This window comes from Drosophila novamexicana, unplaced genomic scaffold, assembly GCF_003285875.2.
Source record: "Drosophila novamexicana strain 15010-1031.04,08,12 unplaced genomic scaffold, DnovRS2.1 tig00001059-arrow-arrow-pilon, whole genome shotgun sequence".
NCBI classification, from domain to species: domain Eukaryota; kingdom Metazoa; phylum Arthropoda; class Insecta; order Diptera; family Drosophilidae; genus Drosophila; species Drosophila novamexicana.
In genome coordinates this window covers 1,724,260-1,748,630 of record NW_020824837.1, presented here as the reverse complement: position 1 = coordinate 1,748,630, position 24,371 = coordinate 1,724,260, and the positions used below count along the sequence as shown (strand labels likewise).

The following is a 24,371-nucleotide window of genomic DNA, read 5'->3' as shown; positions in this document are numbered from 1 at the left end:
TACAAGCGCAAGTGCTTACTTCCATTGTGTTTTTTTGTGTGTGCTGTGTTTTTTTATATTTTGGGCAGCGACAAAAATTCTCTGCAGCGACTCCCAACAATTGCTGCTGGTCAAAACAAATAGCCACACAGAAAGTTGCGACCCAGCAACAACAGCAACTACAACTACAACTACAACAACCACAACGACAACCAAGCAAACGGCATTCTTTCGCGCAACAACAAAAAGCAGTTGCCAAAGAGAGAACAGCACCAATACAAACACAAGCATTGTAAACGGCAGGTCGGTCTCTCTCTCTGTCGCTCAATCGCGCTTGCTCTCTTCCCGCTGTATTATTTACATGTGTGCATACATTTGTGTATGCGTGTGTGTGTGTGTGTGTGTGTGTACGGAGCTGCAGCGACCGTTTGATTAAATCGTACTGGTCCCCAAACTCCGCTGCCCCTTTCTTGTGTCCGCCGCATCGCGTCGAGCGCCCACACAAACGCCAGTGAGAGAGCGCGTGAGCCGCGAGCCGTCCATTGGAATGCGGCCCGCCGTTGCCGTCTCCGTTGACTGCGCAGTCGCAGCGCGCTGTTAGTGTTTGACGAAGAGGTCAGCAAAAGCTTTCGGGCAGCAACAACAACAAAAACAACAACAACAAACGACAATTTAAAAACAACAATACAATTTACTGTTATTTTGACGTCGCGCATTCAACGGCGTTAATCGATTCTCAGTGCAAAAAGAAAAACAAAGAAAGTTCGCTCTTAAATACAAAAAAAAGTAAATTTGTGCATAGAAATCAAAGCGCAGCGATTTAATTTTTGGATTACGCGCCTAAGGCGTCCCCCTGTTTCCCACACCACCACCCCTGGCAACAACAAACACGAAAATATGCCGACAACTGTTGCGGCCAACATCGGCAGTGCATAAGGTAAGCCAAAGAGACAAAATCCCAAATGAAGGAAGTCTTTTTTTTTTTGGGGCCTTTTCGATCGGGGCATTTCTTTGGAATTTTAATTGCCCTTCGACGGGGCAACAACAACAATATAGCAAAATGTCTTATCTGAATCATAAAACTCGCCAATGGCTCTCAAAAAAAAAAAAAGTCTTAAAAGTCTGCACGTCCCCGCGCACTCATTGTGCAATTAATCAGCGCAACAAATGCGAGGGGAGTGTCGGCAAACGGGGTAAATAGCAGGTGTCGTAAATAGCTACACACGCACACACACACTCTTACACATGTGCGGCTATGTCTTTTTATGCGGGTACCGGGAACAGCGATTCCATCAACAACAGCATGGGAGAGGCAATTATAAAATGGCGACCGCTGAAATCGAGCAGCTGATTTGCCCACAACAATTAAATGGAAATGGGAGCTGGAGGCACAAACAGGCGACTAATTGAGCGTGTGCCGCCATGGGCGTAGGTGCAGTGTGTGCGGCATGGGAAGGGGGCGGGGGGTTGTCATAGCTGATACTCGTGGTGTTGTGTTGCAGCGCAAGCTGCAAAATGATAAACAAATGAGCAGAAACACACGTTAAACGCTAAAAAAAAAAAAAAAAAACTGTTAACGGTAAACGTTAAACGTTAAACGATTTGCCACCGCAAAGATGCGATATCGATACACAGTTGTTTATCGGTTTATCTGTTTGTGTTGCTTGTGTTTTGTTTTGTTGCTACGTGCTGTTGTCGTTGTTGTTTTTGCTGTTTATTGTGTGTGTGTATGTGTGTGTTTTTTTTTTCATATTTATTTATTTTGCGGTTGCGACAATTGACAGCCGCCCACTTGGAAGAGAGGGGCGAGCTGAAGCATGCTTGACCTTAGGCTACAACAACAACAGTTGACAACTTCGAAAATACCGAAATTCCTGCATGCGTGCGCATTGAAAACAAAAATATAATATGCTTTAAAGCAATTAAAATGTACAGCAAATTAAATGTTGAATGACAAAGCCGAAAAGAAGAGGAAGCAGCAGTCGCTGATATGATCGCTCACCCTGAAGCCTGCTCAGCTATTTGGCTGGCAGCGACGCAGACTGCGCGCAAAGCAGCATAATTTATGCACACACACACACACACACACACACACACATACGCACGCACGCACAAGTTGTTTCGCACGCCTTTAAATTTAGCATGCGTCGCACGTTGCTGCCGCTGTCGACGTTGACGTTGGCAGAGCACTTGCTCTCATTATAGAGCGGCCTCGCCTAGCTGTGACTGCGCCTTTGCCTGTGCCTGGCTGCTCCTTGCATATTTACTGTTGCTCTCTTTTAAGTCTGCATATTTGGCATGCTAACATGCGCGATCTCTCGCTCTCTGTGCAATTTCCAAGGGATATTTTTGGGATTTTAGGGATATTTATGCAAAATTATTAAGAGCATGTATCGAAAGCTTACGAGTTATACGTGCTACGGCAACATGTTGTTGCGCTCTTTCTATGCAAGTGCAGGGAAATTTTAAATGCAGAATCATAAGTTTTAAGAGCAGGAATTTGAAATGTATTTTCTCTTGGATCATACGACGTTTCTAATTTTGTTCACGATACCCTCTACCTCTGATCATAACATCGATAAATATCGATTTTGGGACATTACTCAGAGGAATGTGAAGCTAGAATTTAATTTATTTTGGGTACCCCCTACCTTGCCACAGGTGGCGCTGGGCACAGGGTATCTCCCAGACGGACACTCCCGATGAGAATACTCTTATTTGATATTCTTGAGGCATGCTCTGGGACAATTTGCGCATGCGCAAAGACGTCAAAATTTGCTTAGCCCAACTGGCACGGGCAACAACAACAACAACAACAACAACAGCAACAACAACAACAGCAACTTTGACTAATACTAATAAAACAACAACAACAACTCAGCAATTTGCCGCATTGTTTTGTTTCATTTTCTCCCCACATTCGATTTTGTGTTTGCCAACAAAACGCCAAGTTATTTATTTGACGGGAGACAATAAAAACAGCAACAACAACAACAACAACAGCAACAACAACAACAACAACCGACTTCATAATCGGCATAATAATTATAGAAATGTGCCTCGCCCGCTGCTCAGTCAATCAGGTAGCCCAATTAGCATTAAATGCTACGAATTCGGTTTACGTATTGGCCAAGCCACGCCCCGTTTTTTGTTGCCATGACGCGCATCCGCTGGCCAAATACATTTACAGATCTATATATATATATATAGATATATATAATTTAACAACTGTTCCGTTTGAGCGTGTGAAAATGCCAACGCTCTAAACTATTTCCTCCATTGACGCCAACTGTCGAACGTCGTCAATTTGCCGTTTGTCGTAATTAAAAAAAAAAATACAAAAAAAAAAAAAAGAAAAATAAAAGCCAGACACACGTTTTTTTAGACGCGTCAATGCGAGCCGCCGCTGCCGCCAGCTCATGAGCTAAAAATTCCACGTCAAACGTCGTCATTCATTAGCTCAGCTCCAGCTTCAGCTCCAGCTTCAGCTTCAGCTCCAGCTTTGGCTCGGGCTTGCTCGAGAGCCAACACTTTCAATAGAATCAAAACGAATCCAGTTTTAACAGTCACTCGGCATCAAAATCGCAACACTCTTGGCAGAACTCTAGCTCTGCGTGTGTGTGCGTGTGTGTCTGAGTGTGTGAGTCTGTGTCTGTGTGTGTTTTAAAGATTTAGCTGCTCTTGTATTTGTGTATTAGGCCATAATACGCTTGGCCAAAGTTGATTCACTATGTTAACAATTATGCGTTAGAGTCCTTTAGACGCACGATTGAAAGATACCCCGTATTCAGCTTAATCAAGGTTATAGTTACCCTGTAATTGGCTGCTGTGCTGGGTATGTGCCTTGACGAATTGCTAGCTGCCTCTGGCTATCTAGAAGAGGCAAGTTTGCCAGAATTCTGGCCAGGCCTGGCTGAACCTATCAGAGAGAGAGAGAGAGATAGAAAGAGAGAGAGAGAGAGAGAGAATACCTCCTTACCCTTTCATTGTAAATAGCCGCCCTATGTTAATATCATAAAAGCTATATCGGTATAAGTCTGGATATATATATGTCTGGATCGATAGAGGTATGTCTGTCTGGACATATAAATTCCAAGCTAAAATCTAAAAAATGCCCGCTTGAAGTCTTAATAAATGTGCGAGCCTAATTTCCCATTGATTTCAACAATTATTAGGGCATCTCGGCTTCGTTATGTTGTTAAACTCATTTTTTTTTTAATGATATTTGAAATGTTTATTGAACAACTCGCGGACTCGCGCACTTAAAAGCACTTGGCGCATTCCGATGCCAATTTCAAAATGAAATACATGCGGGCACAAGCATATATGCACATATATATATTGATATATAGCCAGAGATATGTCCAGATATATGCCTGTATATATGTATATATATTTGTATCTATTTTCCGATTCGTTGGGCATTGCTAATAAACGTTTTGCACATGCGGCTTAGGCATTTATCACAGTTTATCACCCCCAAGCGCCCCGCCTCCCCTCCCTCGATTGACAAACACACACACACACACGCCCCGCATGAGCTCACTGCAATGGCATGCAGTTGACACGGGATTGGATTGGAGCAGCAGCAGTCGCAGTCGCAGCAGCTGTTGTGGCACGGTGTCGAGGTGTTTCGGGGCGGGGGGCGTGTTCAACTGTTTTTTTAGCTGGCACAACGTGGCGTATGCGCAACGTTTCGTTTCGGCTTTGCGCTTTTTCCGCTTTTGTTCGTTTATGTTTTTATACACTTGCACAGAGGGCATATCAATTTTGTCGTGAAATATATCTTTCCATAAACTATATATATATATATATATATAATGGAGCAGATCTACAGACTGTGATGCTGTTAGGAAATTGTCTATACTAATTTGGCTTTGGGCATTTAATTTTCAACATTTGATTTGTCGATCTTTAAATCAATAAATGAATAAATATATGCCTAGTCCGGCCGGATCGAACGTCTTTAACATATGGCTGCCAATAACTTAAGTTGTTGTATGGAAAACACTTTTTGTCTTTTACGAAGAAAAGCAGGGTATTAAATCTTCGGCGTGCCCTCTTCTTACTCATTTATTTTTTTGGCGTTTGTTTTTTTGCCGCTTGGCCAGCTTAACTTGGCCGCTGGCGCCTAGCTCTGCGCTTAATTGTTGTTTAGCGTGTTGCTCTACCTTTCTTCCTGTCCCCTCCCCCCCTTCTCCCACCCATCCCCCCTCCCTCTCTCTCGCTCGCACATTGTCTCTGGCCGGGCACGCCCCGTGCTGCCAACTCCCACAAGTCTTTGGCTTTGCTTTTGCTGTTGACTTTTATAATTAGCGTTCGACTGTCTTTCGGCTTCTTCTTCTTGATTATCATCATGTTGTTGTTGTTCTTGTTGTTGTTGTTGTTGTTGTCGTCGCCCGCTCTCATTATACACTGGAATGTGGTTAATTTGCCATGATTGAAATTCTTGAATGCTTTTTATTTGTTTACATTTTAAATTAAGAAAACACATTCTACCACTTCTCTCTCTATCTCTGTCTCTCTTTCTCCCCCTCTCTCGCTCTCGCTGTCTCTATTCTGCCTGTCGTGAGTCATTCGCAGAGACTTCAACCTGCTCGCCTACTGCCTTACTTAATGCTAACAATGATAATTGCCAGCAGCTATCATTATATAATGCCCACTCACATATCTTTATTGAGCGGGGCGGTCGCCGCGGGTGGCAGCGGGGTTTAACCTGGAGGTGGGCTATTTGCGTACACTTATTGCATATTAGTTCTTAAATGTGCTTTACCTTTAACTAAGTTGTTCTTTATTTTAATGGAGCGAGGGTTCCGGTTCGAGTCCCAGTTCAGTTTAGAGTCAGAGATTGGGGCAAATGTTCTTGAACTTCCCTCGAAATTAGCCCAAAATAATGAACTCTCACATATTTACATATTGTTAGATTTTTGTTAATAGTTAAAATAATATAATTTACTAATTTTTGCATGGAAAACTTTTTCAAACCAGAGCCTCAGCATATGTTATTCAGAAATAGCAAATATATGTGCTATATATTCTATTTCTAGTTGTTATGAGCTTACGATTAGTTAACTTTCCTCAAACAGAGACAAATACACTCAGAGAAAAACAAAGTTCTTAACTGAAATCGAGGCTAGATGGAATTGAGACTGTTTTCCTTTTACCTGAAACTTTGACGTTAAGTTTTGGGAAAGAAAAGTATTTGAATTAAGTACACATAAGCAAAGTTTTACCAAGCCTGAAATGGGAACTGTATCTAGAAAGTATTTTCTATTAAACATGTTTTTGAAATCATATAGAATTGGAACTTGATTTAAGTACAAAACTCTTGTCATAATTGAACGAGCGAAGCTTTGTCGAGCTGCGGCCCTACTCTAAAGCTTACGTCTGCATTCCTTTGCACTTCGAGTTGATGGCCAATAAATTCCAAACATTTAAATGAATTCTGGAGCAGCGATTGCTTTGCTATTTCGTAAAAGATACCAGCTAAGCGTGTCTCTTTCGGTTTCTGTATCTATTTCTGTGCCATCAAAATCGGCTTAGTTATAATTGATTTTCAACAGCTTTTTCTACTATTCGTTGTTGTTGTTTGAATATATTTGGCCGTGCCGAGCCGGACTCATATACATATATTCTTGGTTTCTAATTTATGTCAAATGCGCGCTTTGATTGATGTGATGATCAGCGGCGGCTCTTGGATTGAGCTGGACTTTGGGGCAACTGGAAATGCCAGGTGGCGTGGAGGTAGCAAGCGGAGACCCGATCTTAATAATAAGTCAGGGCGATTCCGCTTGAATTGTGGCTAAAAGCAGCAGCGGCAGCCAGTGTCTGGCAGTTGCATATATATATATATATACTTCTTTAGATAAAGTCTCGCTCTCAACTCTCTCAACTTGACTCTGAATAAATTTATGGAACGTTGAAATTTATTAGACGGCTGCGGCGCGCCAATATTGAAATTTATGCGGCCGCGGTTCGTGTAGAAACCGCAGACGCTGCCAAAGACCAGACACATACATATATATAAATATATATATACATACATATATATACATATATATATATGTTTATATATATATATATGTATGCAGACATTTGGAGGCTAGTCCAGCATAAGTTGATTTGATTCGATTTGATTTTAATTTATGCATCAAATGCTTTTCTTTCATCACGAAGCGTGTGTGTGTGTGTGTGTGTGTTTGTGTGTGTGTGTGTGTGTGTGTGTGCTTGGAACTTTCTTTAACTGAATTTTAATAATTTTATGCGCAACGCACGCACGCACCGCCGCCTAATCAAGTTTGTCTCCTAAGTCTTTCGTTATTGATTGGTGAAATTGTTGCCAGCCAAATAAAAAATACAAAAATAATAAATACACAAAAATAGTCTCAACTCCACAAACAAAAACGCGGCGCCATCTGCTTAAATTCCATGCGCTGCATTTTCAAACTGTGTGTGAAAAGTCTTCAGAGATTTTAGGAAATGCACAAATGTAAGAAATGTTAAGAATGTTTTGCAGTTAATGAACTTGTAAAGTTCAAGATGTGCATACATTCCTGATCAGCAAGACGAACTCCTATGATCTAACTCTATTCATCTGTCTGAACTTCTCAGAAACTACAAACGCTTGAGTCTTGATATTTGAAATGTATATTTCACTAGATCGCCCCACTTTTTCATTATATACATTTTCCCACATATAGTCATATTGTCATATGGTCTCGTAAGCAAAGCTCGAAGACTATGCGAGCTATATAGATCACACCTCGAATGTAGACTTGATTGGAGTATGCATAATTCACGCTTGACATGTCAATAAGGTGACTCTGAGAGCTACAGACATTAAACATACTTCACATTTGGCATACCTTTCCCCATTCCCCTTTAAGCCGGCTAAATAAAATAAATTTGGATAGATCAAGCTCTTCACTTTGGCATACACAAACCAAAGTATGCCATATTTGTGTAATGGAATTTTGTTGTATTAAACTCGGACTACAAAGACCGAAGCTTATACCATAAATAGTGCGAGAGCAAAGGGAACAAGATGCACAGCGGCTGTATAGAATGCTTATGTGCAGCTAGAATCTTTTTATTAGAAGTTAGAAGCATACTAACGACATCGTTAGGCTGAGTACAGGGTATTGGCCAGTCGTGCATTGCCGACTAGAGCACTTTTACTTGTTATATTCTATGTACGCCTCTGCCCTCTACACCTGTTAATTTCTTAAGAATGGAAATGCAGGCGCTTTCCTGTCATTTTTACTACATATTCTTCACGCTTTGCCCTCTTCTCTCTTTCCCCCCTGCAGCAGCAACGTATTTCGAACGCGCGCGCTGGATACGGAAAATGATGCAGCATGCGAGCATTTTGCACCGTCAGCGCGCCCCTGGAAGTATGCGCGTCCTCAGCCGAGCAACTGTCACCCGGCTCCCGATTTCTGGCACTGAGGTAAGCACGCAACGGCCACTCAATATATATTTAGACATTTAACATTTGATGTATTTTGCAGACTTCTCGGCCAACAGCAGCCGAAAACCCTTTACTTCCTAGTCGATGCAAAGAGTCGCGTCCGAGAGGTTTATACGCAGACATGTCTGCACTTTGCCACGCAGGGCATGCAGGACACCGAGCTGTTTGGTTTGGCCGTGCTCATAGGTGAGTGCACTGTGGGCGAAGAGGGTTGGGGGGTGGGGCGGTGGGGTCACGAATTGGGTTTGTGGAACGCCCTAAACAGCCAACTAGTTGGCCGGCCACTTGGCAACAGCAACTGGGCAGCTGCTGCTGGCTAGTCGTGGCATGCGATAAGGCATGAAAAATACAACTAATAAACATAAACCAGTCTTTTTAAAAGCTGCTCATCATCATCAGCCGCGCAACTGTGGCAGCCGCAGCAGCGGTGGCAGTGGCAGCCTCCTTGCCTGGCCACAAACTCTGCTTCTTTTTTTTTATTTTAATATTATTTCTGTGTACCCTGTAACCATTGCAACAAGGGGGTAGGTTGTGCGAATAGATCAAGCGTGGATAGTCGGCAATGTTAAGAGGTAGAAGCGAATATATACAATATACGACTATATTTCATGTTATCGATAACGCATTTTCCCAAAACAAAATAGTTATAGATTTCCGATAGTTGTTATCTATAGATCGGTAGAGCTTAAAATTATTATATCTTTTCGATAACACTCTTGTTGCTCCAAAATCGATAAATCGATAACAACTCGATATATCGATAAAAATCGATAAATAACGCTTTGCAACAGATAATTTTTTATGTGGGTTCTTTTTGGAAACCTGCTCGACCTCCTTCAAAAATTGACAAAGAATTCTGGTAATATCAAGTTTGGTATATACCAAAAACACATTTTAATACCATAATCTAAGATGTCAGAAACGAAAATAATCGAAAATTCAATTCAAGAAGTTTTTCAAAAATAAAATTTGAATAATATGTAGCATAAGGAAAAAGCAGAATAGCTGCTGGCAACTCAGAGCTGTGTCTAGGATATCTTTTAGTCGTGCACTATCCACAAGAGCACAATTTTTTGTCGTATTTTTTTTGTTGTTGTTTGCTGCAGCAATGCCAAAACACATAAAAATACTAACAGCAAAAAATAACAACAACAACAACAACAAAATGGCACTAAAACGAATAAAAAACGCAGCAAAAACAACAACGCAAAGGAGCGTGAGTAGGAGAGGGGCAGTGGCAGGGGGAAGATGGAGGACGGCAGCCAGGAACGCGTCGCCGTCGATGGCGAACAAACAATTTCAGGCAACGGCCGACAGAAGACACAAGACGCGTGTTCAGTAATTCAGGTAGCCGTCGCGCGTTGCATTAACACAAACGAATCGACGACGATGCGGCCCCAGCGGAGCCAACACACAGGCAACAACAACAACAACAACAACAACAACAACAGGCAGCAGGAACAGCCAGCCGAGAGGCAACATCCAGGCCTGGTTGGTAGGCAAGTTGCCTTGGCTGCAGCACAAGAGACGTCTTTGGCATTGGCCTCAGATGCGTCCTCCATAAACACACAAACACAACACACACACACACGCAGCACACACCAACACATATAACACACACAATCTGTACGGCAACTGTGCAGGGAAAGCCCAACTATGAATACGCTCACAGAACTCTAGAGTACCTAAAGTTAGAGGAAACAATTCGATGATGCATTTGAATGTAACCGAATTCCACAAGCCGAACGAACTGAATGTGTCATTGCGATTTAAAAGAATGTGTCATTTATTTTACTACAAGTTGAATGAAATGAAATTCCACTAGCTAAATGTAAGAAATGTGTCATTCCGAATGCAGTCAGCCAAAAGAAATGAATTTTGCATTCTGAATTCCACTTGCTGAAGTATGTTAAAAGTTGCCACAGCTGAATGAAATGAATGTGTTATTTACTATGCTACTAGTTGGAATGTATGGTTCATACTAAATTCCGCTAGCTGAATGCAATAAATGTGCCATATAGAACTCTATTATTTGAATGAATTAGTCAACAAGAAAACCCTCAGATCTGTGACAATTTTGAATATGAATAATAGAGAACCTGAAGGATATGTTAAGTTAATCAACTTCATAGACAAATGACTAGAATGTGACATACAAAATGACAAATACGGATATTTTTGGATTAGATCGCCTGATTGATCCAGCGCATTGGAGTTGTCATTCAGACTGACAAAATGAATTTCTCAAAATACAAATCTAAGCAACTGCTCGCAGTGGAATGTGGCAACATTCGCAATGACGCAAATGAAAATCAGAAGAAAAAAAACAGCTCAATTCGCAAGTCTTACCACATACCAGTTAGGGTATACACAAAAGGAAAGAGAGAGAGAGAGAGAGAGAGAGAGAGAGGGAGAGAAGAGCAGAAGACGTAAATTTTCGAATCTGGTCGCCAGCAGAAGTTGGCATCACTTTTGAGGGGCAGCCAGAGCTGAGACTGAGGGGACTCGACGTGGACTGGCGACAGGGAAGACGAAGTTGCCACAAAACATCTTCAGCGAAAAAGAATTTGGTATGCAGTTGGGGGCATGCCAGCCACAACAACAACAACAACAAGAAGAAGAACGTTCGCGTCGTCAGATTTTGCCAAGCTGCCCTGCCACATTGCCTGATGCTGTGGCTGGCGAGCAAGAAGCGAGCGAGAGAAGCACGAGGAGAACGAGAAGAATAAGCAAGAGCCAGTGTTGCCAACTGTCGTTAAGCAAAAATAGCTGTATTCAATGCAAAAACAGCTAAAAATGGCTAAATTAAAAACTGCCTGTGCGAAGCGTTTGTTTCTAAGCCTTTTAGCGTTATTTGAGCGAATAATTTTGAAAGAAACATAAAGCTAATTCAGCTTTAAAGTAGCTTGCAATGATATTAGCTAGGTTTTTAGCAAATTTCAGCTGAATGCGGCAAAACATCTTAATTTAGCTAGAAAAAAAGCGTATGCTGCTTCAAAATAACTAGAAAGGGTAATAGCTGGGGCTTTTAAAGCTAATTTCAGCTGATTGCGGCTGACACAAGCAGCAGAGCTAGCCAGAAAATAGCTAAATGGGCAGCACAAGAATCCTCAGCTTGGCCTTAGCTATGAAATTGGCCGTTTGCATTTTGCGTTGCCTCGCAAGGATTTTTGCCAATGTCAGTCGCCAGTTGGAGTGTGTGTGTGTGTGTGCGAGAGTGTGCCTGTGTGTGTGTGTGTGTGTGTGTGCATGACTGGCATGCGGCTGTAGCAGTTGTTGTTGTTGTTGTTGTGTCGCGTCCATTGCCGTCGTCGTTGCCTCCGCATACTTTCGAGCATTTCACGCCGCGCTCTTTCACTGCACCAAAATTGCCTTTAGTGGCAGCAGTTGTTGTTGTTGTTGTTGTTGGTGCCTGTTTGTTGTTGTTGTTGCTTTATAGATAGCATTTGCCAGTTTAGCTTTTGGCCAAAAGCTGCGTTGCACAAAAAGTTCAAACACCGCTAAAAATGTAGCGCGCCCGTTTCCCTCTTTTTGTATTATTTTTTTTTATTTGGCCAGTTTGTTGCTTAAGTCTTTCGTATTAGAGTGTAGCCAGCGGATGCTGTCGCTGCCGCAGTTGTTGTTGTTGTTGTTGTTGCTGCTGCTGTCCCTTTTACAGGCGCTGTCCATTCTGCGCGTCTGCGTCTGTCGCTGGCCTTTTTGTCGCCAATGAATTTCAATTTTATGGCCACGCAGCCGTCAATAAATTTCATCTTTATGCAAATTTTTGCGCGCGACATGAAAATCGCAGTCAAAGTGTGTGTGTGTGTGTGTGTGTGTGTGTGTGTGTGTGTGTTGTCTTCTGGTCCTCTGCTGCTGCAGTTGCTCCTGGTCCGCTGCCTGGCAATTTGGCAACATTGTCACCGACTGTTGCAGCTGCTGCTGCAGCAGCAACTGTTGCTGCTCCATCCATGGCCACACAATGGGCGTCAACATTCCTGGCTGCTGCTTCCACTCATACTCTTACTCCCGCTGCTGCTGCTGCTGCTCGCATTTCTGGTCCGCCTGGCCATTAAGCAGTTGCCGGCATCCTGTTGCATCTCCAACTGCTGCTCCATCTCCTCCGGCTATTGCTCCGACTGTTCCTCTTCTCTACTGTTCCAATCTTCTATTTCTGCTCCTCTTTGCTGCTTCCTCTTCCTCTTTGCTCCTTCTGCTGCTTTAGCTTCTCTCCTGCTGCTGCTCGTGCCTCAACTAAGCATGCTTCTCCAGCAGATCGGGTCATTCTAACTGCTCAGCTGCTCTGCTGCTCCGACTCTATCTTTTGCTCCTACTTTTAGTTCCGCCTGCTCCTTCTGTTGCTGTCCCTGCTGCTCTACTCCCGTTTTCCCTGCAGCTAGTGTTTCTCGCACTGCTCCTGCTCCTACTGCTAAAGCTCCTCCTGCTGCTCATCTAGTCGGGTCCTCCTGGTCTGTCTCCAACTCTTGGGTCTTCCTTCTAACCTATCTCCACTTCCTGCTCTCCCCTTTCCTTCTTCTCTGATCACATTCCCTGTTCTTCGCCTTCCCCCTGGTCTATATATATAACTCCCTGGGTTTCTTTCTCCTGTCGTGCTTGCTCCATCTTTTGCTCTTGCTCTGGTCAACCTCTCCCTTCTGACTCACTTCCTCCTTGTTGTAACTACTACTGCTCCTTCTGCTTCGCTATTGTTCCTTCCATATCATTGCCAACTGCTCCTTCTGCTTCCGCCTGCTTCCTCCTCCTCCTCCTGCTGCTTCCTCCTGCTGCTTCCTCCTGCTGCTTCCTCCTCCTGCTTCCCCCTCCTGCTCCTTCTCTGCCTGCTGCAACTGCTGCTTCTATGCACGCTCTGCCTGCTACTGTGGTTATTTCTACCCCTCTTCTCCTGCTCAAGCTACAGCTCCTGCTGCTACTCTCGCCCATTCCGCGTGCTTCCTCAGCTTCTGCTGCTGCGCCTTGGGCAGCTCCTACGCGGCTGCAACTCCTGCTGCGGCTGCGCCTTTTACGCCTCCTCCTTCTGCTGTAGCTGCTGCTGCTGCTGCTGCTGGTGTTATTTTTAGCTGTCGCATTGCTTGGATTCCAGTGCCGCATTCCTTGGCCTGTTGCTGGTTGTTGTTGTTCTTCTTCTTGATGTTGCTGCTGCTGCTGTTGTAATCTTTAGACCAGCATTTTCTTTTCCATTTAATGTTAATGGCTCATAATCATTATTATATGGCGTTGGCTTGTTCATCTTCGTCTTCGTCGTTTGCGGGTTCTATAGCCCCTGCCCCTGCCCGCTTGGCCACGCCCCTTCTGCCCCGCTGATGTGACGACCGGCCTTGCAGCCACATGCTGCCTCAGCCGTTGCCTCAACCCAAGCTGCGTGCATCTGATAACATCGGAAATTAAAATTCTTTTGGTTTTATGTTGTTTCGTTCTTTTTTCATTTTTTTCCTCCTCCCAGCCTGTTTCCACACACACACACACACACACACACTGTTGTTTTTGTTTTTTTTGGGTTATTTTGTTGCTGGTTTGGTTATTATGGCTTTGGCTTTGACTGTGGATGTGGCTGTGGCTGAGGCTGTGTCTGTGGCGTGCCTACTCAAAACCTTTGGAATATAAATCTGAAGAATGCCTCGGCGACGGCTGCTGCAGCTGTCTCTCTGGTCTCTGGACAACGGTCTCTGACCAGGCACTGCCCAGCGCGGGCTTCAGTTCTGCTCTACCCTTGGCTCGAGGGTATTTTAGTTGCGTCAAGCAATATGTAACGCATAGTGTTTAATCAATTGAGTTCACGGGGTCACAGCTCTATTTGACTGTGCCTATGGGCACCTAGATCTCTCTCATATGTCGAGCCAGGCCGAAATGGATAACTATATTATACAGCATATCCCGCAGGATATACCCTACCTAGAAGCATATATATGGAAGGTATCGATTATGTATGTATATCTAAGCATGTACATATCGTATCTTTTGCTATATAACTGATAGGGTATATCATTTTCGTTGAACTGCAACTAACTGTTCTTGCTTGTTGTTGTTAAATTCCTCCCTCTCTCTCACCCTCTCTCTCTCTCTCTCTCTCTCTCTCTCTCTCTATTTGTCTCTCTGGGCCACTTGATGAGTTTGCCTGTTGCCTGCCCTGCTGCCGGAATCCCAACGCATTCGAGTCTGTAATTTGTGTTGCATGTGTTTCAAATTGAAGATTTATTTAGCCTCCCCGCGCTCCTTCTTCCTCCCTCCATCCCTATACCCTAAATGCCTGTGTGTGTGTGTGTGCGTGCGTGTTAATTGTAAGCGCTGTGGAATGCGTTGGAAAATATGTTAATTATTAGGCTTTTTGCCGCTGGGCCTAAAGTGCCCAACGCCAGGCTGCACGTTGCGTGCTGCTTGGGGCCAGGTTTGAAGCCTTCGCACCTGCTCACGCTTAGAAGAAGAAGAACAAGAAGAGGTAGCAGCAGCAGCAGCCGAGCCATCCATCAGCTCCTGATCTGCAACTGTTGAGGTGAAATTTGAATGCGTTGCATTTGCTTTGGGTTCAGTTTTTTTTTGGGGTTTTGTGTTTGGGTTCAGCCACGCACAAGAAAAGAAATCGCTGAAGACTTTGACTTTGAGTTCGTCTTGGTCTGCTTTTTTTATATATATATACATTTTTTTTTTAATTTTTTTTCAACTTGGGTTTCAGCTGCCACAGCACAACGTTGCGCTCTTACCTGTCCGCTCTGTCTGTCTCGCTCGGCCCGTCGTTTCTACCTGTTTTTTCTCTCTCTCTTCTTCTTCTTCTTCTTTTTTTTTTGATCGAGCTGCGTTTTGGGCTTGGTGGGTCTCTTTGGTATGCGACTCGCTGCGACTCCGTCTTTGACTTGGAGTTGGACTCCGTTGGGGCCTCATCGTCGTCGTCGTGGTCGTCGTCATTGATAGGCACTTATTCGGACGCTGATGATTATTATGATATTGTTGCCGCTGCTGCTGCTGCTGCTTGTGTGCCCACATATTTCCATTTCATCTTTTTCTGCTTCTTTTTTGTTGTATACCCTATCAAGTCGCTCAAATGTTTGCAACAGGTAGTAACTATAACGATAGATATACATGCCCAACTTAGCCTTACTTTTTGGAACAGAGCGAACCTTTGATTCACTCAATTAATCGATATTTATCGCTGTCTAATCAAACTTGACTTTGATCAATAGATAAATATATGTTTTTTAAATATATCAATTCATTTGTCTAAATAAATCGATTAATATCGATGCATAACTTAAATTCGATCAATCGATAGCTATCGATTACTAGCTTAGCTGAATGCTTCGCCCAAATTAATCGATAAATATCCATGCTCAACGTAGTTTCACATTGTAAATCACAGCTTATGTTTGCTTTGTTAATTTTATCGATATATATAAGCGTAACATTGTGAAAGGAGGCAACCTTTATTTTCCCCAAGTGAATCGATAAATATCGATGTCCAAATAAGCGTAACATTGTGAACGGAAGACCCCCCCCCCCCCCAACATATGAAAGGCCCCACTATGAAAGGAAAATAACTGAATAACTTTTTTCCTAAATCAATCGATAAATATTTATGCCCAACTTAACCTTGCTTGAAAATAGACGTAAAAGTTATTTAAGAATGCATTTCTTAAAATGTGGAGTGTAATTTGATGACTCTGTCAAGCTACAGGGTATCGCCTAGTCAAGCACTTCGGATTACAGCACTTTTATTTTTTTTTTATGAGGCTGCTCATAATTATTATTTTTCATCTTCTGCTGCGGCTGCGGCTGCTGCTTCATTTCGTATGCAGGAATTCCAATTTTTCGTTCGATGATGAAGTGTGTGTTGATTTTGTTTTTCAAGCATGCAACCGACATTCAACAACAACAAGCACATTGATTCTCGAGCACGCGGCATGCCCTTGGGCCAAGTCTCCGAGTCGCGTCGAGTTCCCGAACTCGAATTCGGACTGTGATGCACTGGCAACTTGGACGACAGCAGGCACAGGCTGACAACCTGACGTGGACGTGTCGTCATCGGCCCTGTTGACGTCAATGGGTCGCTTGTTTGCTGCCTGACAAAAAACTGACAAGAGATTGGGCCAGTTGGGGCTAGGGGGAATGGGGGGGGGGGGGGGGGGGGGGAGAAGCATGCAGCTGCACGGTTAGCAGGAAAGAATTCGTGCCGGCATAGCCGAAAGTTCATTTAAAATTTTGATTAGTTCAACTGAATGAATGCGACCTTGGCGTCGTCAGGACTTCCGTCAAAACCAAGCAAATGCCAGAGCTCGTTTGGATTAAGGATAATGCTTGGAAGAGTACAACTTGTTAAAAGGGAGTTTTAGCCAGTTCCTCAAGTCTATAATTTCTTTAATATTAGAGATATGTGAGTTAGGTATTAAGGAATTCGCGACGGGTCTAGGTTGACCGGAAGCAAGGAATCATAACTGAGGCCTGACTAGAAAAAGTCAACATATTAAAAGCGTACTTTAAATGAAGTCTATAAATTCTCTAATTTGTAGGATATGTTACATAGTTATGAGAAAACGTGCTCAAGTGCACTGAGGGTCTAGGTTCATCAGCCACAAGGAAGCATAGCTGGATCCTGACCAGGTTCTTAGCGTACGAAGTCAGCCTTTAACTTTAGGGGTCATACTACCAAACCCTATTGTGTCATACTTCTTCATGTTCTCGCAAAGATTCGACGGTATTTCTTGCAAATTCCAAGATCCATAGTAGGAAAATCCGCAACTCCTTGATGGAACATGTTGGTTGGGTTAAACTTATCATCAGATTGGGCTCAGATTGAAGCTCTACTTAAATTCATAATGGAAACATGTCTCGGCGTTTATAGAATTTCCACTGTGGAAAACAGGCGGAAAAGCGGGAAGACCCTCGAGTGGTTCTTTTATTAAAAGGTTTTTTTCCCCGCTTATTTCGCTCTTGCAGATGGCGAGTACATGTTTGCAGATCCCGAGAGCAAGCTCTCCAAATACGGCCCGAAAAGCTGGCGTTCCTCGCACACGCACGTAAGTTACCAACTCGTTAAGTCTCCATCCATCCATCTTCCTAATCCTATCTATTTAATGCAGGGCCTGGATGCCAATGGACGTCCTCTCCTGGAGCTACACTTTCGCGTGCAGTTCTACATCGAGAGCCCGTTCATGCTGAAAGATGAGACGTCCAGGCACAACTATTACCTGCAGCTGCGGCACAATGTGCTGCACCGCGAGCTGCCGCGCGACCATGCCGACCAGGCGCTGGTCCTGCTCGCTGGTCTCGCCCTGCAGGCGGACCTGGGAGATGCGCCCACAGCAGCAGCAGCATCTGCCACAAGCACAACCACAACTCAAGCAATTCCCAGCACAAATCATCAACCAAAGGAGGAGCAGGCGGCGACAGCTGGCACAGCCCGAAACGGCAGATCCCTGGCCATGACGACGACATTGCCCAAGATTCGAAAGCGTCTGAGCAGCTACAACGAGCGCATGCTGCGCCTCTCCACCTACGTGACGTCCACCAGCCAGGCGGCGGCGGCTGGAGGGAAGCGCGAGGCGTCAGCGAATGAAGCAGCCGCCATTGCTAGCTCCACGGACTACTTTCGCCTGGATGAGTATCTGCCGGCCACGCTGCACACGGCGCAGGCGAAGAGCGCGTTGCGCGCCTGCCATCGGGAGCATCAGGGCCTGTCCGCCGCCGAGGCGGAGCTCCTGTATATAGAGCAGGCGTGCAGCCTGCACGAGACGATCAATGCGCACACGTTCCGTATGCGGCTGGCGAAGAGCGAGGTGGGCGTCGGCAGCGCCTGGTTTGTCATCTATGCCCGGGGCATTAAGATTTTGGCCTCGGAGCCGTCGACCTTTCTGTGGCCCAACATAACCAAGCTCTCGTTTGAGCGCAAGAAATTCGAGATACGTTCCGGCGAGAGTCGCATCACCCTGTACGCCGCGTCCGATGAGAAGAACAAGATGCTGCTCACGCTCTGCAAGGATACGCATCAGTGGAGCATGAAGCTGGCCGCCCGCCTCAAGGAGGTCAGCAAGCGCGAGGAGGAGGAGGCGGAATCGCAGTGCCTGCACGCCAGCTACGCCTGCTCGCGCAGCCTGATGCTGCCGTACAAGAGCAAGAACGAGCAGCGCATCTCGGTCATCTCGAGTACCAGCTCGAACACCACCTCGGGCATTGTCAGCGATCGCGTCCACTCCGAGGATGAGCTGGAGATCATGATCAATACGCCGCCGGCGCCGCTTGCCGCGCCCTCCACGGAGAGCCTGGCCCTGGCTCATCTGCTGGATCGACCCAGCGTCAGTCGGCAGACCTCGTCGGTGGGTCAGATGTCGCTCAAGGATCTGGAGGAGCAGCTGGCCGCGCTGAGCGTCGTTAATGTGCGACCCACTGAAGCGGTCAGTGGTCCACGCGCCACAGCTGCGAGCAACAGCCTCAACACCAACGCCGGCAACGCCAACGACTCCTCTACAACGACCACAGATTCGCCCAATTCACAGCACAACATTGGCTCGCAGTGCTCCTCCACGTGCAGCACGGTGGTGGTCACCACGCCGGCTGCACCGCTGCCAGCTGCCCTGCACTCCACCTCGTCCAGCTTGGAGCTGGGCTTCAGTCACACGGCACAGAACTCGACGCTGAGCGAATCCAATCCGGATGACGATTTCCTGGCCACCTCCGTGCGCGACGACACGGAGAGCGTCTCCGGTGTGTCCGGCGTGTATACGCTGGCGCACGGCATGGCCGCACCACCCACGGAAACATCTGGCGTCTATACCATGCACAGCAGCGAGCTGACCGGCCAATCCTCGGAGCTGGCCGAGTCCGAGAAGAGCTCGCACTACGGCATCTTTCAGCCAGCCAAGGGCGAGTCTGGCCATGCGCCCGGCGACTCGGTGGATGGCGGTGGAGGAGCTGGCGGTGCAGTTAACCTAACCGGCGGCTCCGCCAAGAAGTGCAACGAGTTCCGACTACGCTCCGATTCCAATATCAGCACGAGCAGCAGCTTTCGCGGCGACGGCAGCGATCCCACGGACAACAAGCACACGCTGCTCTCCGCCGAGGAGCTGACCAATCTGATTGTGGGCCGCGGCACCTATCCCAGTCGCCAGACCGTGTCCAGCACGCTGCACTCGGACTGCGATTACGTAACGCTGCCGGGCGGTGTCTCCTCCAGTGAGCAGCAGCAGCTGGAGCCGGAGGTGGCGCCGCCTGCTCCACCACCCTACAACGCACGGCACGAGAAGACGGGCCTGTGCGGACCGCCCGTGGTGCCGCCGCCGCCTGTGCCGCCCATGCCCAAGCCCATCAGCCTAGCCAAGCCCAAGCCCAAGCCGGAGCTGCCGGCCGTGCCGACGCCTGCACCACCGCCGCCCGTCGCGGTCGCGCCCGTTGCTGTAACTGCGCCGGCTGCGGCTGCGCTGCGTCGACGCGATCCGCCGCCCTATCCCACATCCATGAAGCCGCGACCCACCTCGCTTATCTCGGTGGCCTCCTCGGCAGCGGCGGGGCCAGCGCCTAGTGCCGCCGGCTCGATGAGCTCGTTGAAGTCGGAGGAGATAACGGCGCGCTTTATCACGACACGGCCACAGATCAGCATACTGAAGGCGCACACCAGCCTGCTGCCCGACGGCGCCAAGCCCAGCTATGCGGCGCACTACTCCTCGGCGGCCAGCTCCAGCGGCTCCCTGTGCAGCCATCAGCTATCGCAGCAATCCCTACACAACTCCAACTATGCCGGCGGCTCGCAAGCGTCGCTCCAGCAGCATCATCCCCACCAGCAGCAGCAGCATCATCATTCCCATCACCAGACGCACCATCGTCACTCGGGCTCGGCGGCCATTGGCATACCCATTGTTCCTTACGGTCTGCACCACAAGAGCACCGCCTCGCTGCACCATCATCATCATCACCAGCAGGCGCCGCCGCCGCAGCAGGCTTGCGTCCTGTTGCCCGTGATCAAGCCGCGTCAGTTTCTGCCTCCACCGCCGCCTAGTTTGCCGCGACAGCCGCCGCCACCGCCGCCGACGACGCATCCGCATCATCTGGCGGGCTTGTATAGCAGCCAGCTGGCGGCTCGGAATCAGCTGGAGCTGTACCAGCAGCAGATGTACAGCGACGTGGACTATGTCATCTATCCCATACAGGATCCGGCTGTCAGCCAGCAGGAGTATCTGGATGCCAAGCAGAGCTCGCTACTGGCTGCCATGGCGCAGGCGCAGCCGCCAACGCCTCATCATCCGCATTCCTATTTGGCCTATCCGGCCGGCTGGGACACATGCAAGGGTCATGCCATTTACCGGAGCACGCCGTATTTGCCGCTGGCGCTGTCCACGCACTCGCGCTATGCCTCCACACAGAATCTGTCCGATACGTATGTTCAGCTGCCCGGGCCGGGCTACTCGCCCCTCTACTCACCCTCCATGGCCAGCATGTGCAGCTCGTATGAGCCGCCGCCGCCGCCGCCATTGCATCCGGCAGCGCTGGCCGCGGCCGCAGCGGCAAACGCTTCCAGCCTCTTTGCACGATCGCGATCAGACGATAATATTCTGAACTCGCTCGACTCGATGCCGAGGCCAAAAGTGAAGCGTCTGCCGCCACCGCCGCCGCCGCCGTACGTCAATCGGCTCAAGAAGCCGCCAATGCCGGCGCCCAGCGAACAGCCGCCGCCAAGTAAGTTTACGATGTAATTGATTTGATTGATTGACCGATTGACTGACTACGTTCCCTGATTGACCAACTAATTGGTTTGATTGCTTGACAGACCGACTGATAGAATGGCTGACTAGTTGTCTTGATTGATCAACTAAATTATTAATTTGATTGATTGATTGACTGACTGATTAAACGGCTGATAAGTTAACTTGATTGAGTACACTTCATTGACAAATTAATTTGATTGACTAACTGACTGACTGGATGAACGGCTGACTAGTTTTGCTGATTGACTACGCATTATCGACCTTTTGATTTGATTGATTGACAGACTGAATAGCTACTCATCCACTGATAGAATGGCTAACTAGTTGTCCTGATTGATTAACTGATCCACTGATTGAATACCTTCTTAACTGATTGATTAACTGACTCAGTGATTGACTGATTGAAAACCTTCCTGACTGATTGACTAAATATCTGATTGATAGACTGATTGATTAACTGATCCACTGATTGACTGAATATCTTCCTAATTGATTGATAGACTGATTGACCGACTTACAAATGAATTGACTGACTGAATTATTAAGTGAATGATTGATTGATTGACTCCACGAACTAACAATAAAATCTGATAGTCTGAATTTGACCAGCTTTTAACCATTCACTTTTCTCTTGCTCTTACAGTTCCCTCGAAGCCAAATCCCAATCCCAGCATGCTGCCGCCACGCAAGCCGCTTACCCTGAATCCGCACCAGTCCAACAGTCCGCTGATCAAGACCTCCAGCGGCGCCCAGTGGGCGGGGGAGCGCCCCCGTCCCGACCTGAGTCTGGGCCTGAATCGCGGCAACAGCAACAGCATACTGGCCCAGCTGCAGGCATCCATTGCCGCCAACAGCCAATCGCAGGCGTCGAATGCCCAGGCCAATCCGCTGGACATTGCGCTGTTGCGCGAGAAGAGCAAACATCTGGACTTGCCACTCATCTCGGCGCTCTGCAACGATCGCTCGCTGCTCAAGCAGACCAAGGTCGCAGTCAATCCCAAGAACGCCAAGCAAACGACGAGTGCCACAGCAGCCGCCGTCGCCGCCGGAGCTGGCTCTGCGCCTGCCGCAACCACATCCACAGCCGGCGGTGTGGGTCATCACGGCGCCAGCAAATCCCTGGCTCAGACACAGGTCACGAATGGCAGCACGCCTACGGGCACACTGAGCAAGGGACGCAAAAGCGCAACGATCAGTCATCGTCATCCGCAGGACAAGCTGCCGCCGCTGCCCGTGCAGCTGGCGGAGGCCAACAACTATGTCATGGATCCAGCCGTGGTCATGAAGCACCACAAAAGCTACAACTCGCAGTCACAAACCCAAACGCAATCGCAGACCTAAGCGACAACAACATAAAAATAGGCAGAGCAGACACTCAATTCTCTAGTTAACAATGCGAATGTGAATGTGAATGTGTTTGGTGGAATTGGTGGCATTTTGGTGGTTGGTGATTGGTGGTGTTGGTGGGTCAGCCGAGTCCAGAGTTGAGAATTTGCATAGTGCGCGAAGGTGTCGATCACAGTATGTTGACGGCCGGAAGGTAGATTCCAAGACCAGGTTCGACAGGCGCGCTTCCAGAGAAAAAAGAATAGAAAAGAAAAGAGAAGAAAAACAACAGCCAGTGCAACAGTTAAGGACAAAGTAACAAAAGGGAATACGAAACATAACTAACCTCAAATAGCACACACACTTACACAGAACCCAGTCTAGTCAATTTAGGTATGGGATTGCTGAGAGAAACTCAAATAAACAATGACAAAAACAAAAACAAAAAAACTAGCAACAGAAAACAGGAATCAAAAGACAAAAGAAACAAAAGAACGAAAAGGAAGCAACAATACTCAAGTATAAAATACGAACTACTTAATTTACAAACTACAAAACAAACAACTTACTTAGTCTAGTTTAGCTAGCTAGTGACCGGCTCTCAGTATCTGAGAGCCCGCTTAACACTTAGATAGGCCCAGTCGCGATTACTTAAAACTAAAACGCTGAGAGAACTAACTACTTCCGCCCAAAACAACTGTGATTGATATTTTTTTATATTTAAAACTAAACTTACTTTACAAAACTCTTAAAATAGTCAGCAATGAGAAGAAAAACGCACAAAAACTATGCAAATTTTTAGTATATAGACAAAACTCGCATTTAAACACAGAGAGAGAGATAGAGAGAGAGAGAGAGAGAGAGAGAAAGAAAGCGCCCCCCATACACACACACAAATGTAATCCACTTATGCTTACCATACACACATACTCACACATACGCATACTCACAAAACGCATCCAAGCGCAGGCGAGCCAATGAACGTACGGCATTAGATAAAAGAGAGCACGCAGCGTGCTCTTGAGAGAGCATAGCTGTGTCTTATCGAGAAAGCGCACACAGCTGTCTTACGCTCTCGTGAGAGCACAGACAGCTGTCTTACGCTCTTGTGAGAGCACAGACAGCTGTCTCACGCTCTTGTGAGAGCATAGACAGCTGTTAAGCGCTCTGCAGAGCATTTGTTGCATCTCTCTTGCATCGATTGCCCTGCTCTTTGGCCTTGCCTGCTGCTGAACTAAAGAATTTGTTTATAATAATCGAGTGCGCGCCCTCGGAATGCCATTTAAAAAATAATTGCCTAGGCCTTGCCCCACCGTTTGTTTTATTATTTTAATATTTTGATTTTGAATTTAGCGAGTGAGCGTTGACGCTTCTGTTTTAATTATTATTTCTTGATTATGATTTCGTTTTTTAAGTTGATAATGATTTTGATGCATATTCATATTCATATTATGTTTATATATTAACCACTGTCTGTGTGTGTGTGTATGTGTGTGTTGCTTGTACACGTGTGTGTGTAACTGTGTGTGTGCATGTTTTAGCTGCTGTCGCATATATTTGCGTAGGTTTTTCTCGGCTAAAAGCCTATGGCTAAATGAACGAGTGGCAGCAGCTAGAAAACTACACACACAAGCACCCACACACATGCCACAACAAATACACACACACGCACACACACACCTTTGCAGCTATATGTTATCAAAATCGGCCATATAGTATAGAGCTATAGCAAAACGCTTAGGTTCCAATCAAGTTTTCTTATGGAATCTAACGATATGTATCCTGGCAACTGCTTGTATATATACATATATATATATATGTGCAGCAGTCGGTGCCAAAATAGAAATAACTATCTATACGTGTATGTGTACTATATATATATATACATATATATATATGAGTAATAAAAATCATGA

General features: G+C 46.3%; 1 protein-coding gene across 1 annotated transcript; it reads left to right on the top strand.

Moving 5' to 3' along the window:
- Positions 1–524: 524 nt before the first annotated feature.
- On the top strand, positions 525–24,289 carry LOC115765921 (protein expanded). Its single transcript, XM_030709665.1, has 6 exons — positions 525–916; positions 8,289–8,428; positions 8,490–8,635; positions 17,372–17,451; positions 17,515–21,100; positions 21,773–24,289. Exons 2-6 carry the CDS (start codon positions 8,337–8,339, stop codon positions 22,468–22,470), a joined length of 4,602 nt encoding a protein of 1,533 aa, XP_030565525.1. The 5' UTR covers positions 525–916; positions 8,289–8,336; the 3' UTR covers positions 22,471–24,289.
- The last annotated feature ends 82 nt before the right edge of the window (positions 24,290–24,371 follow it).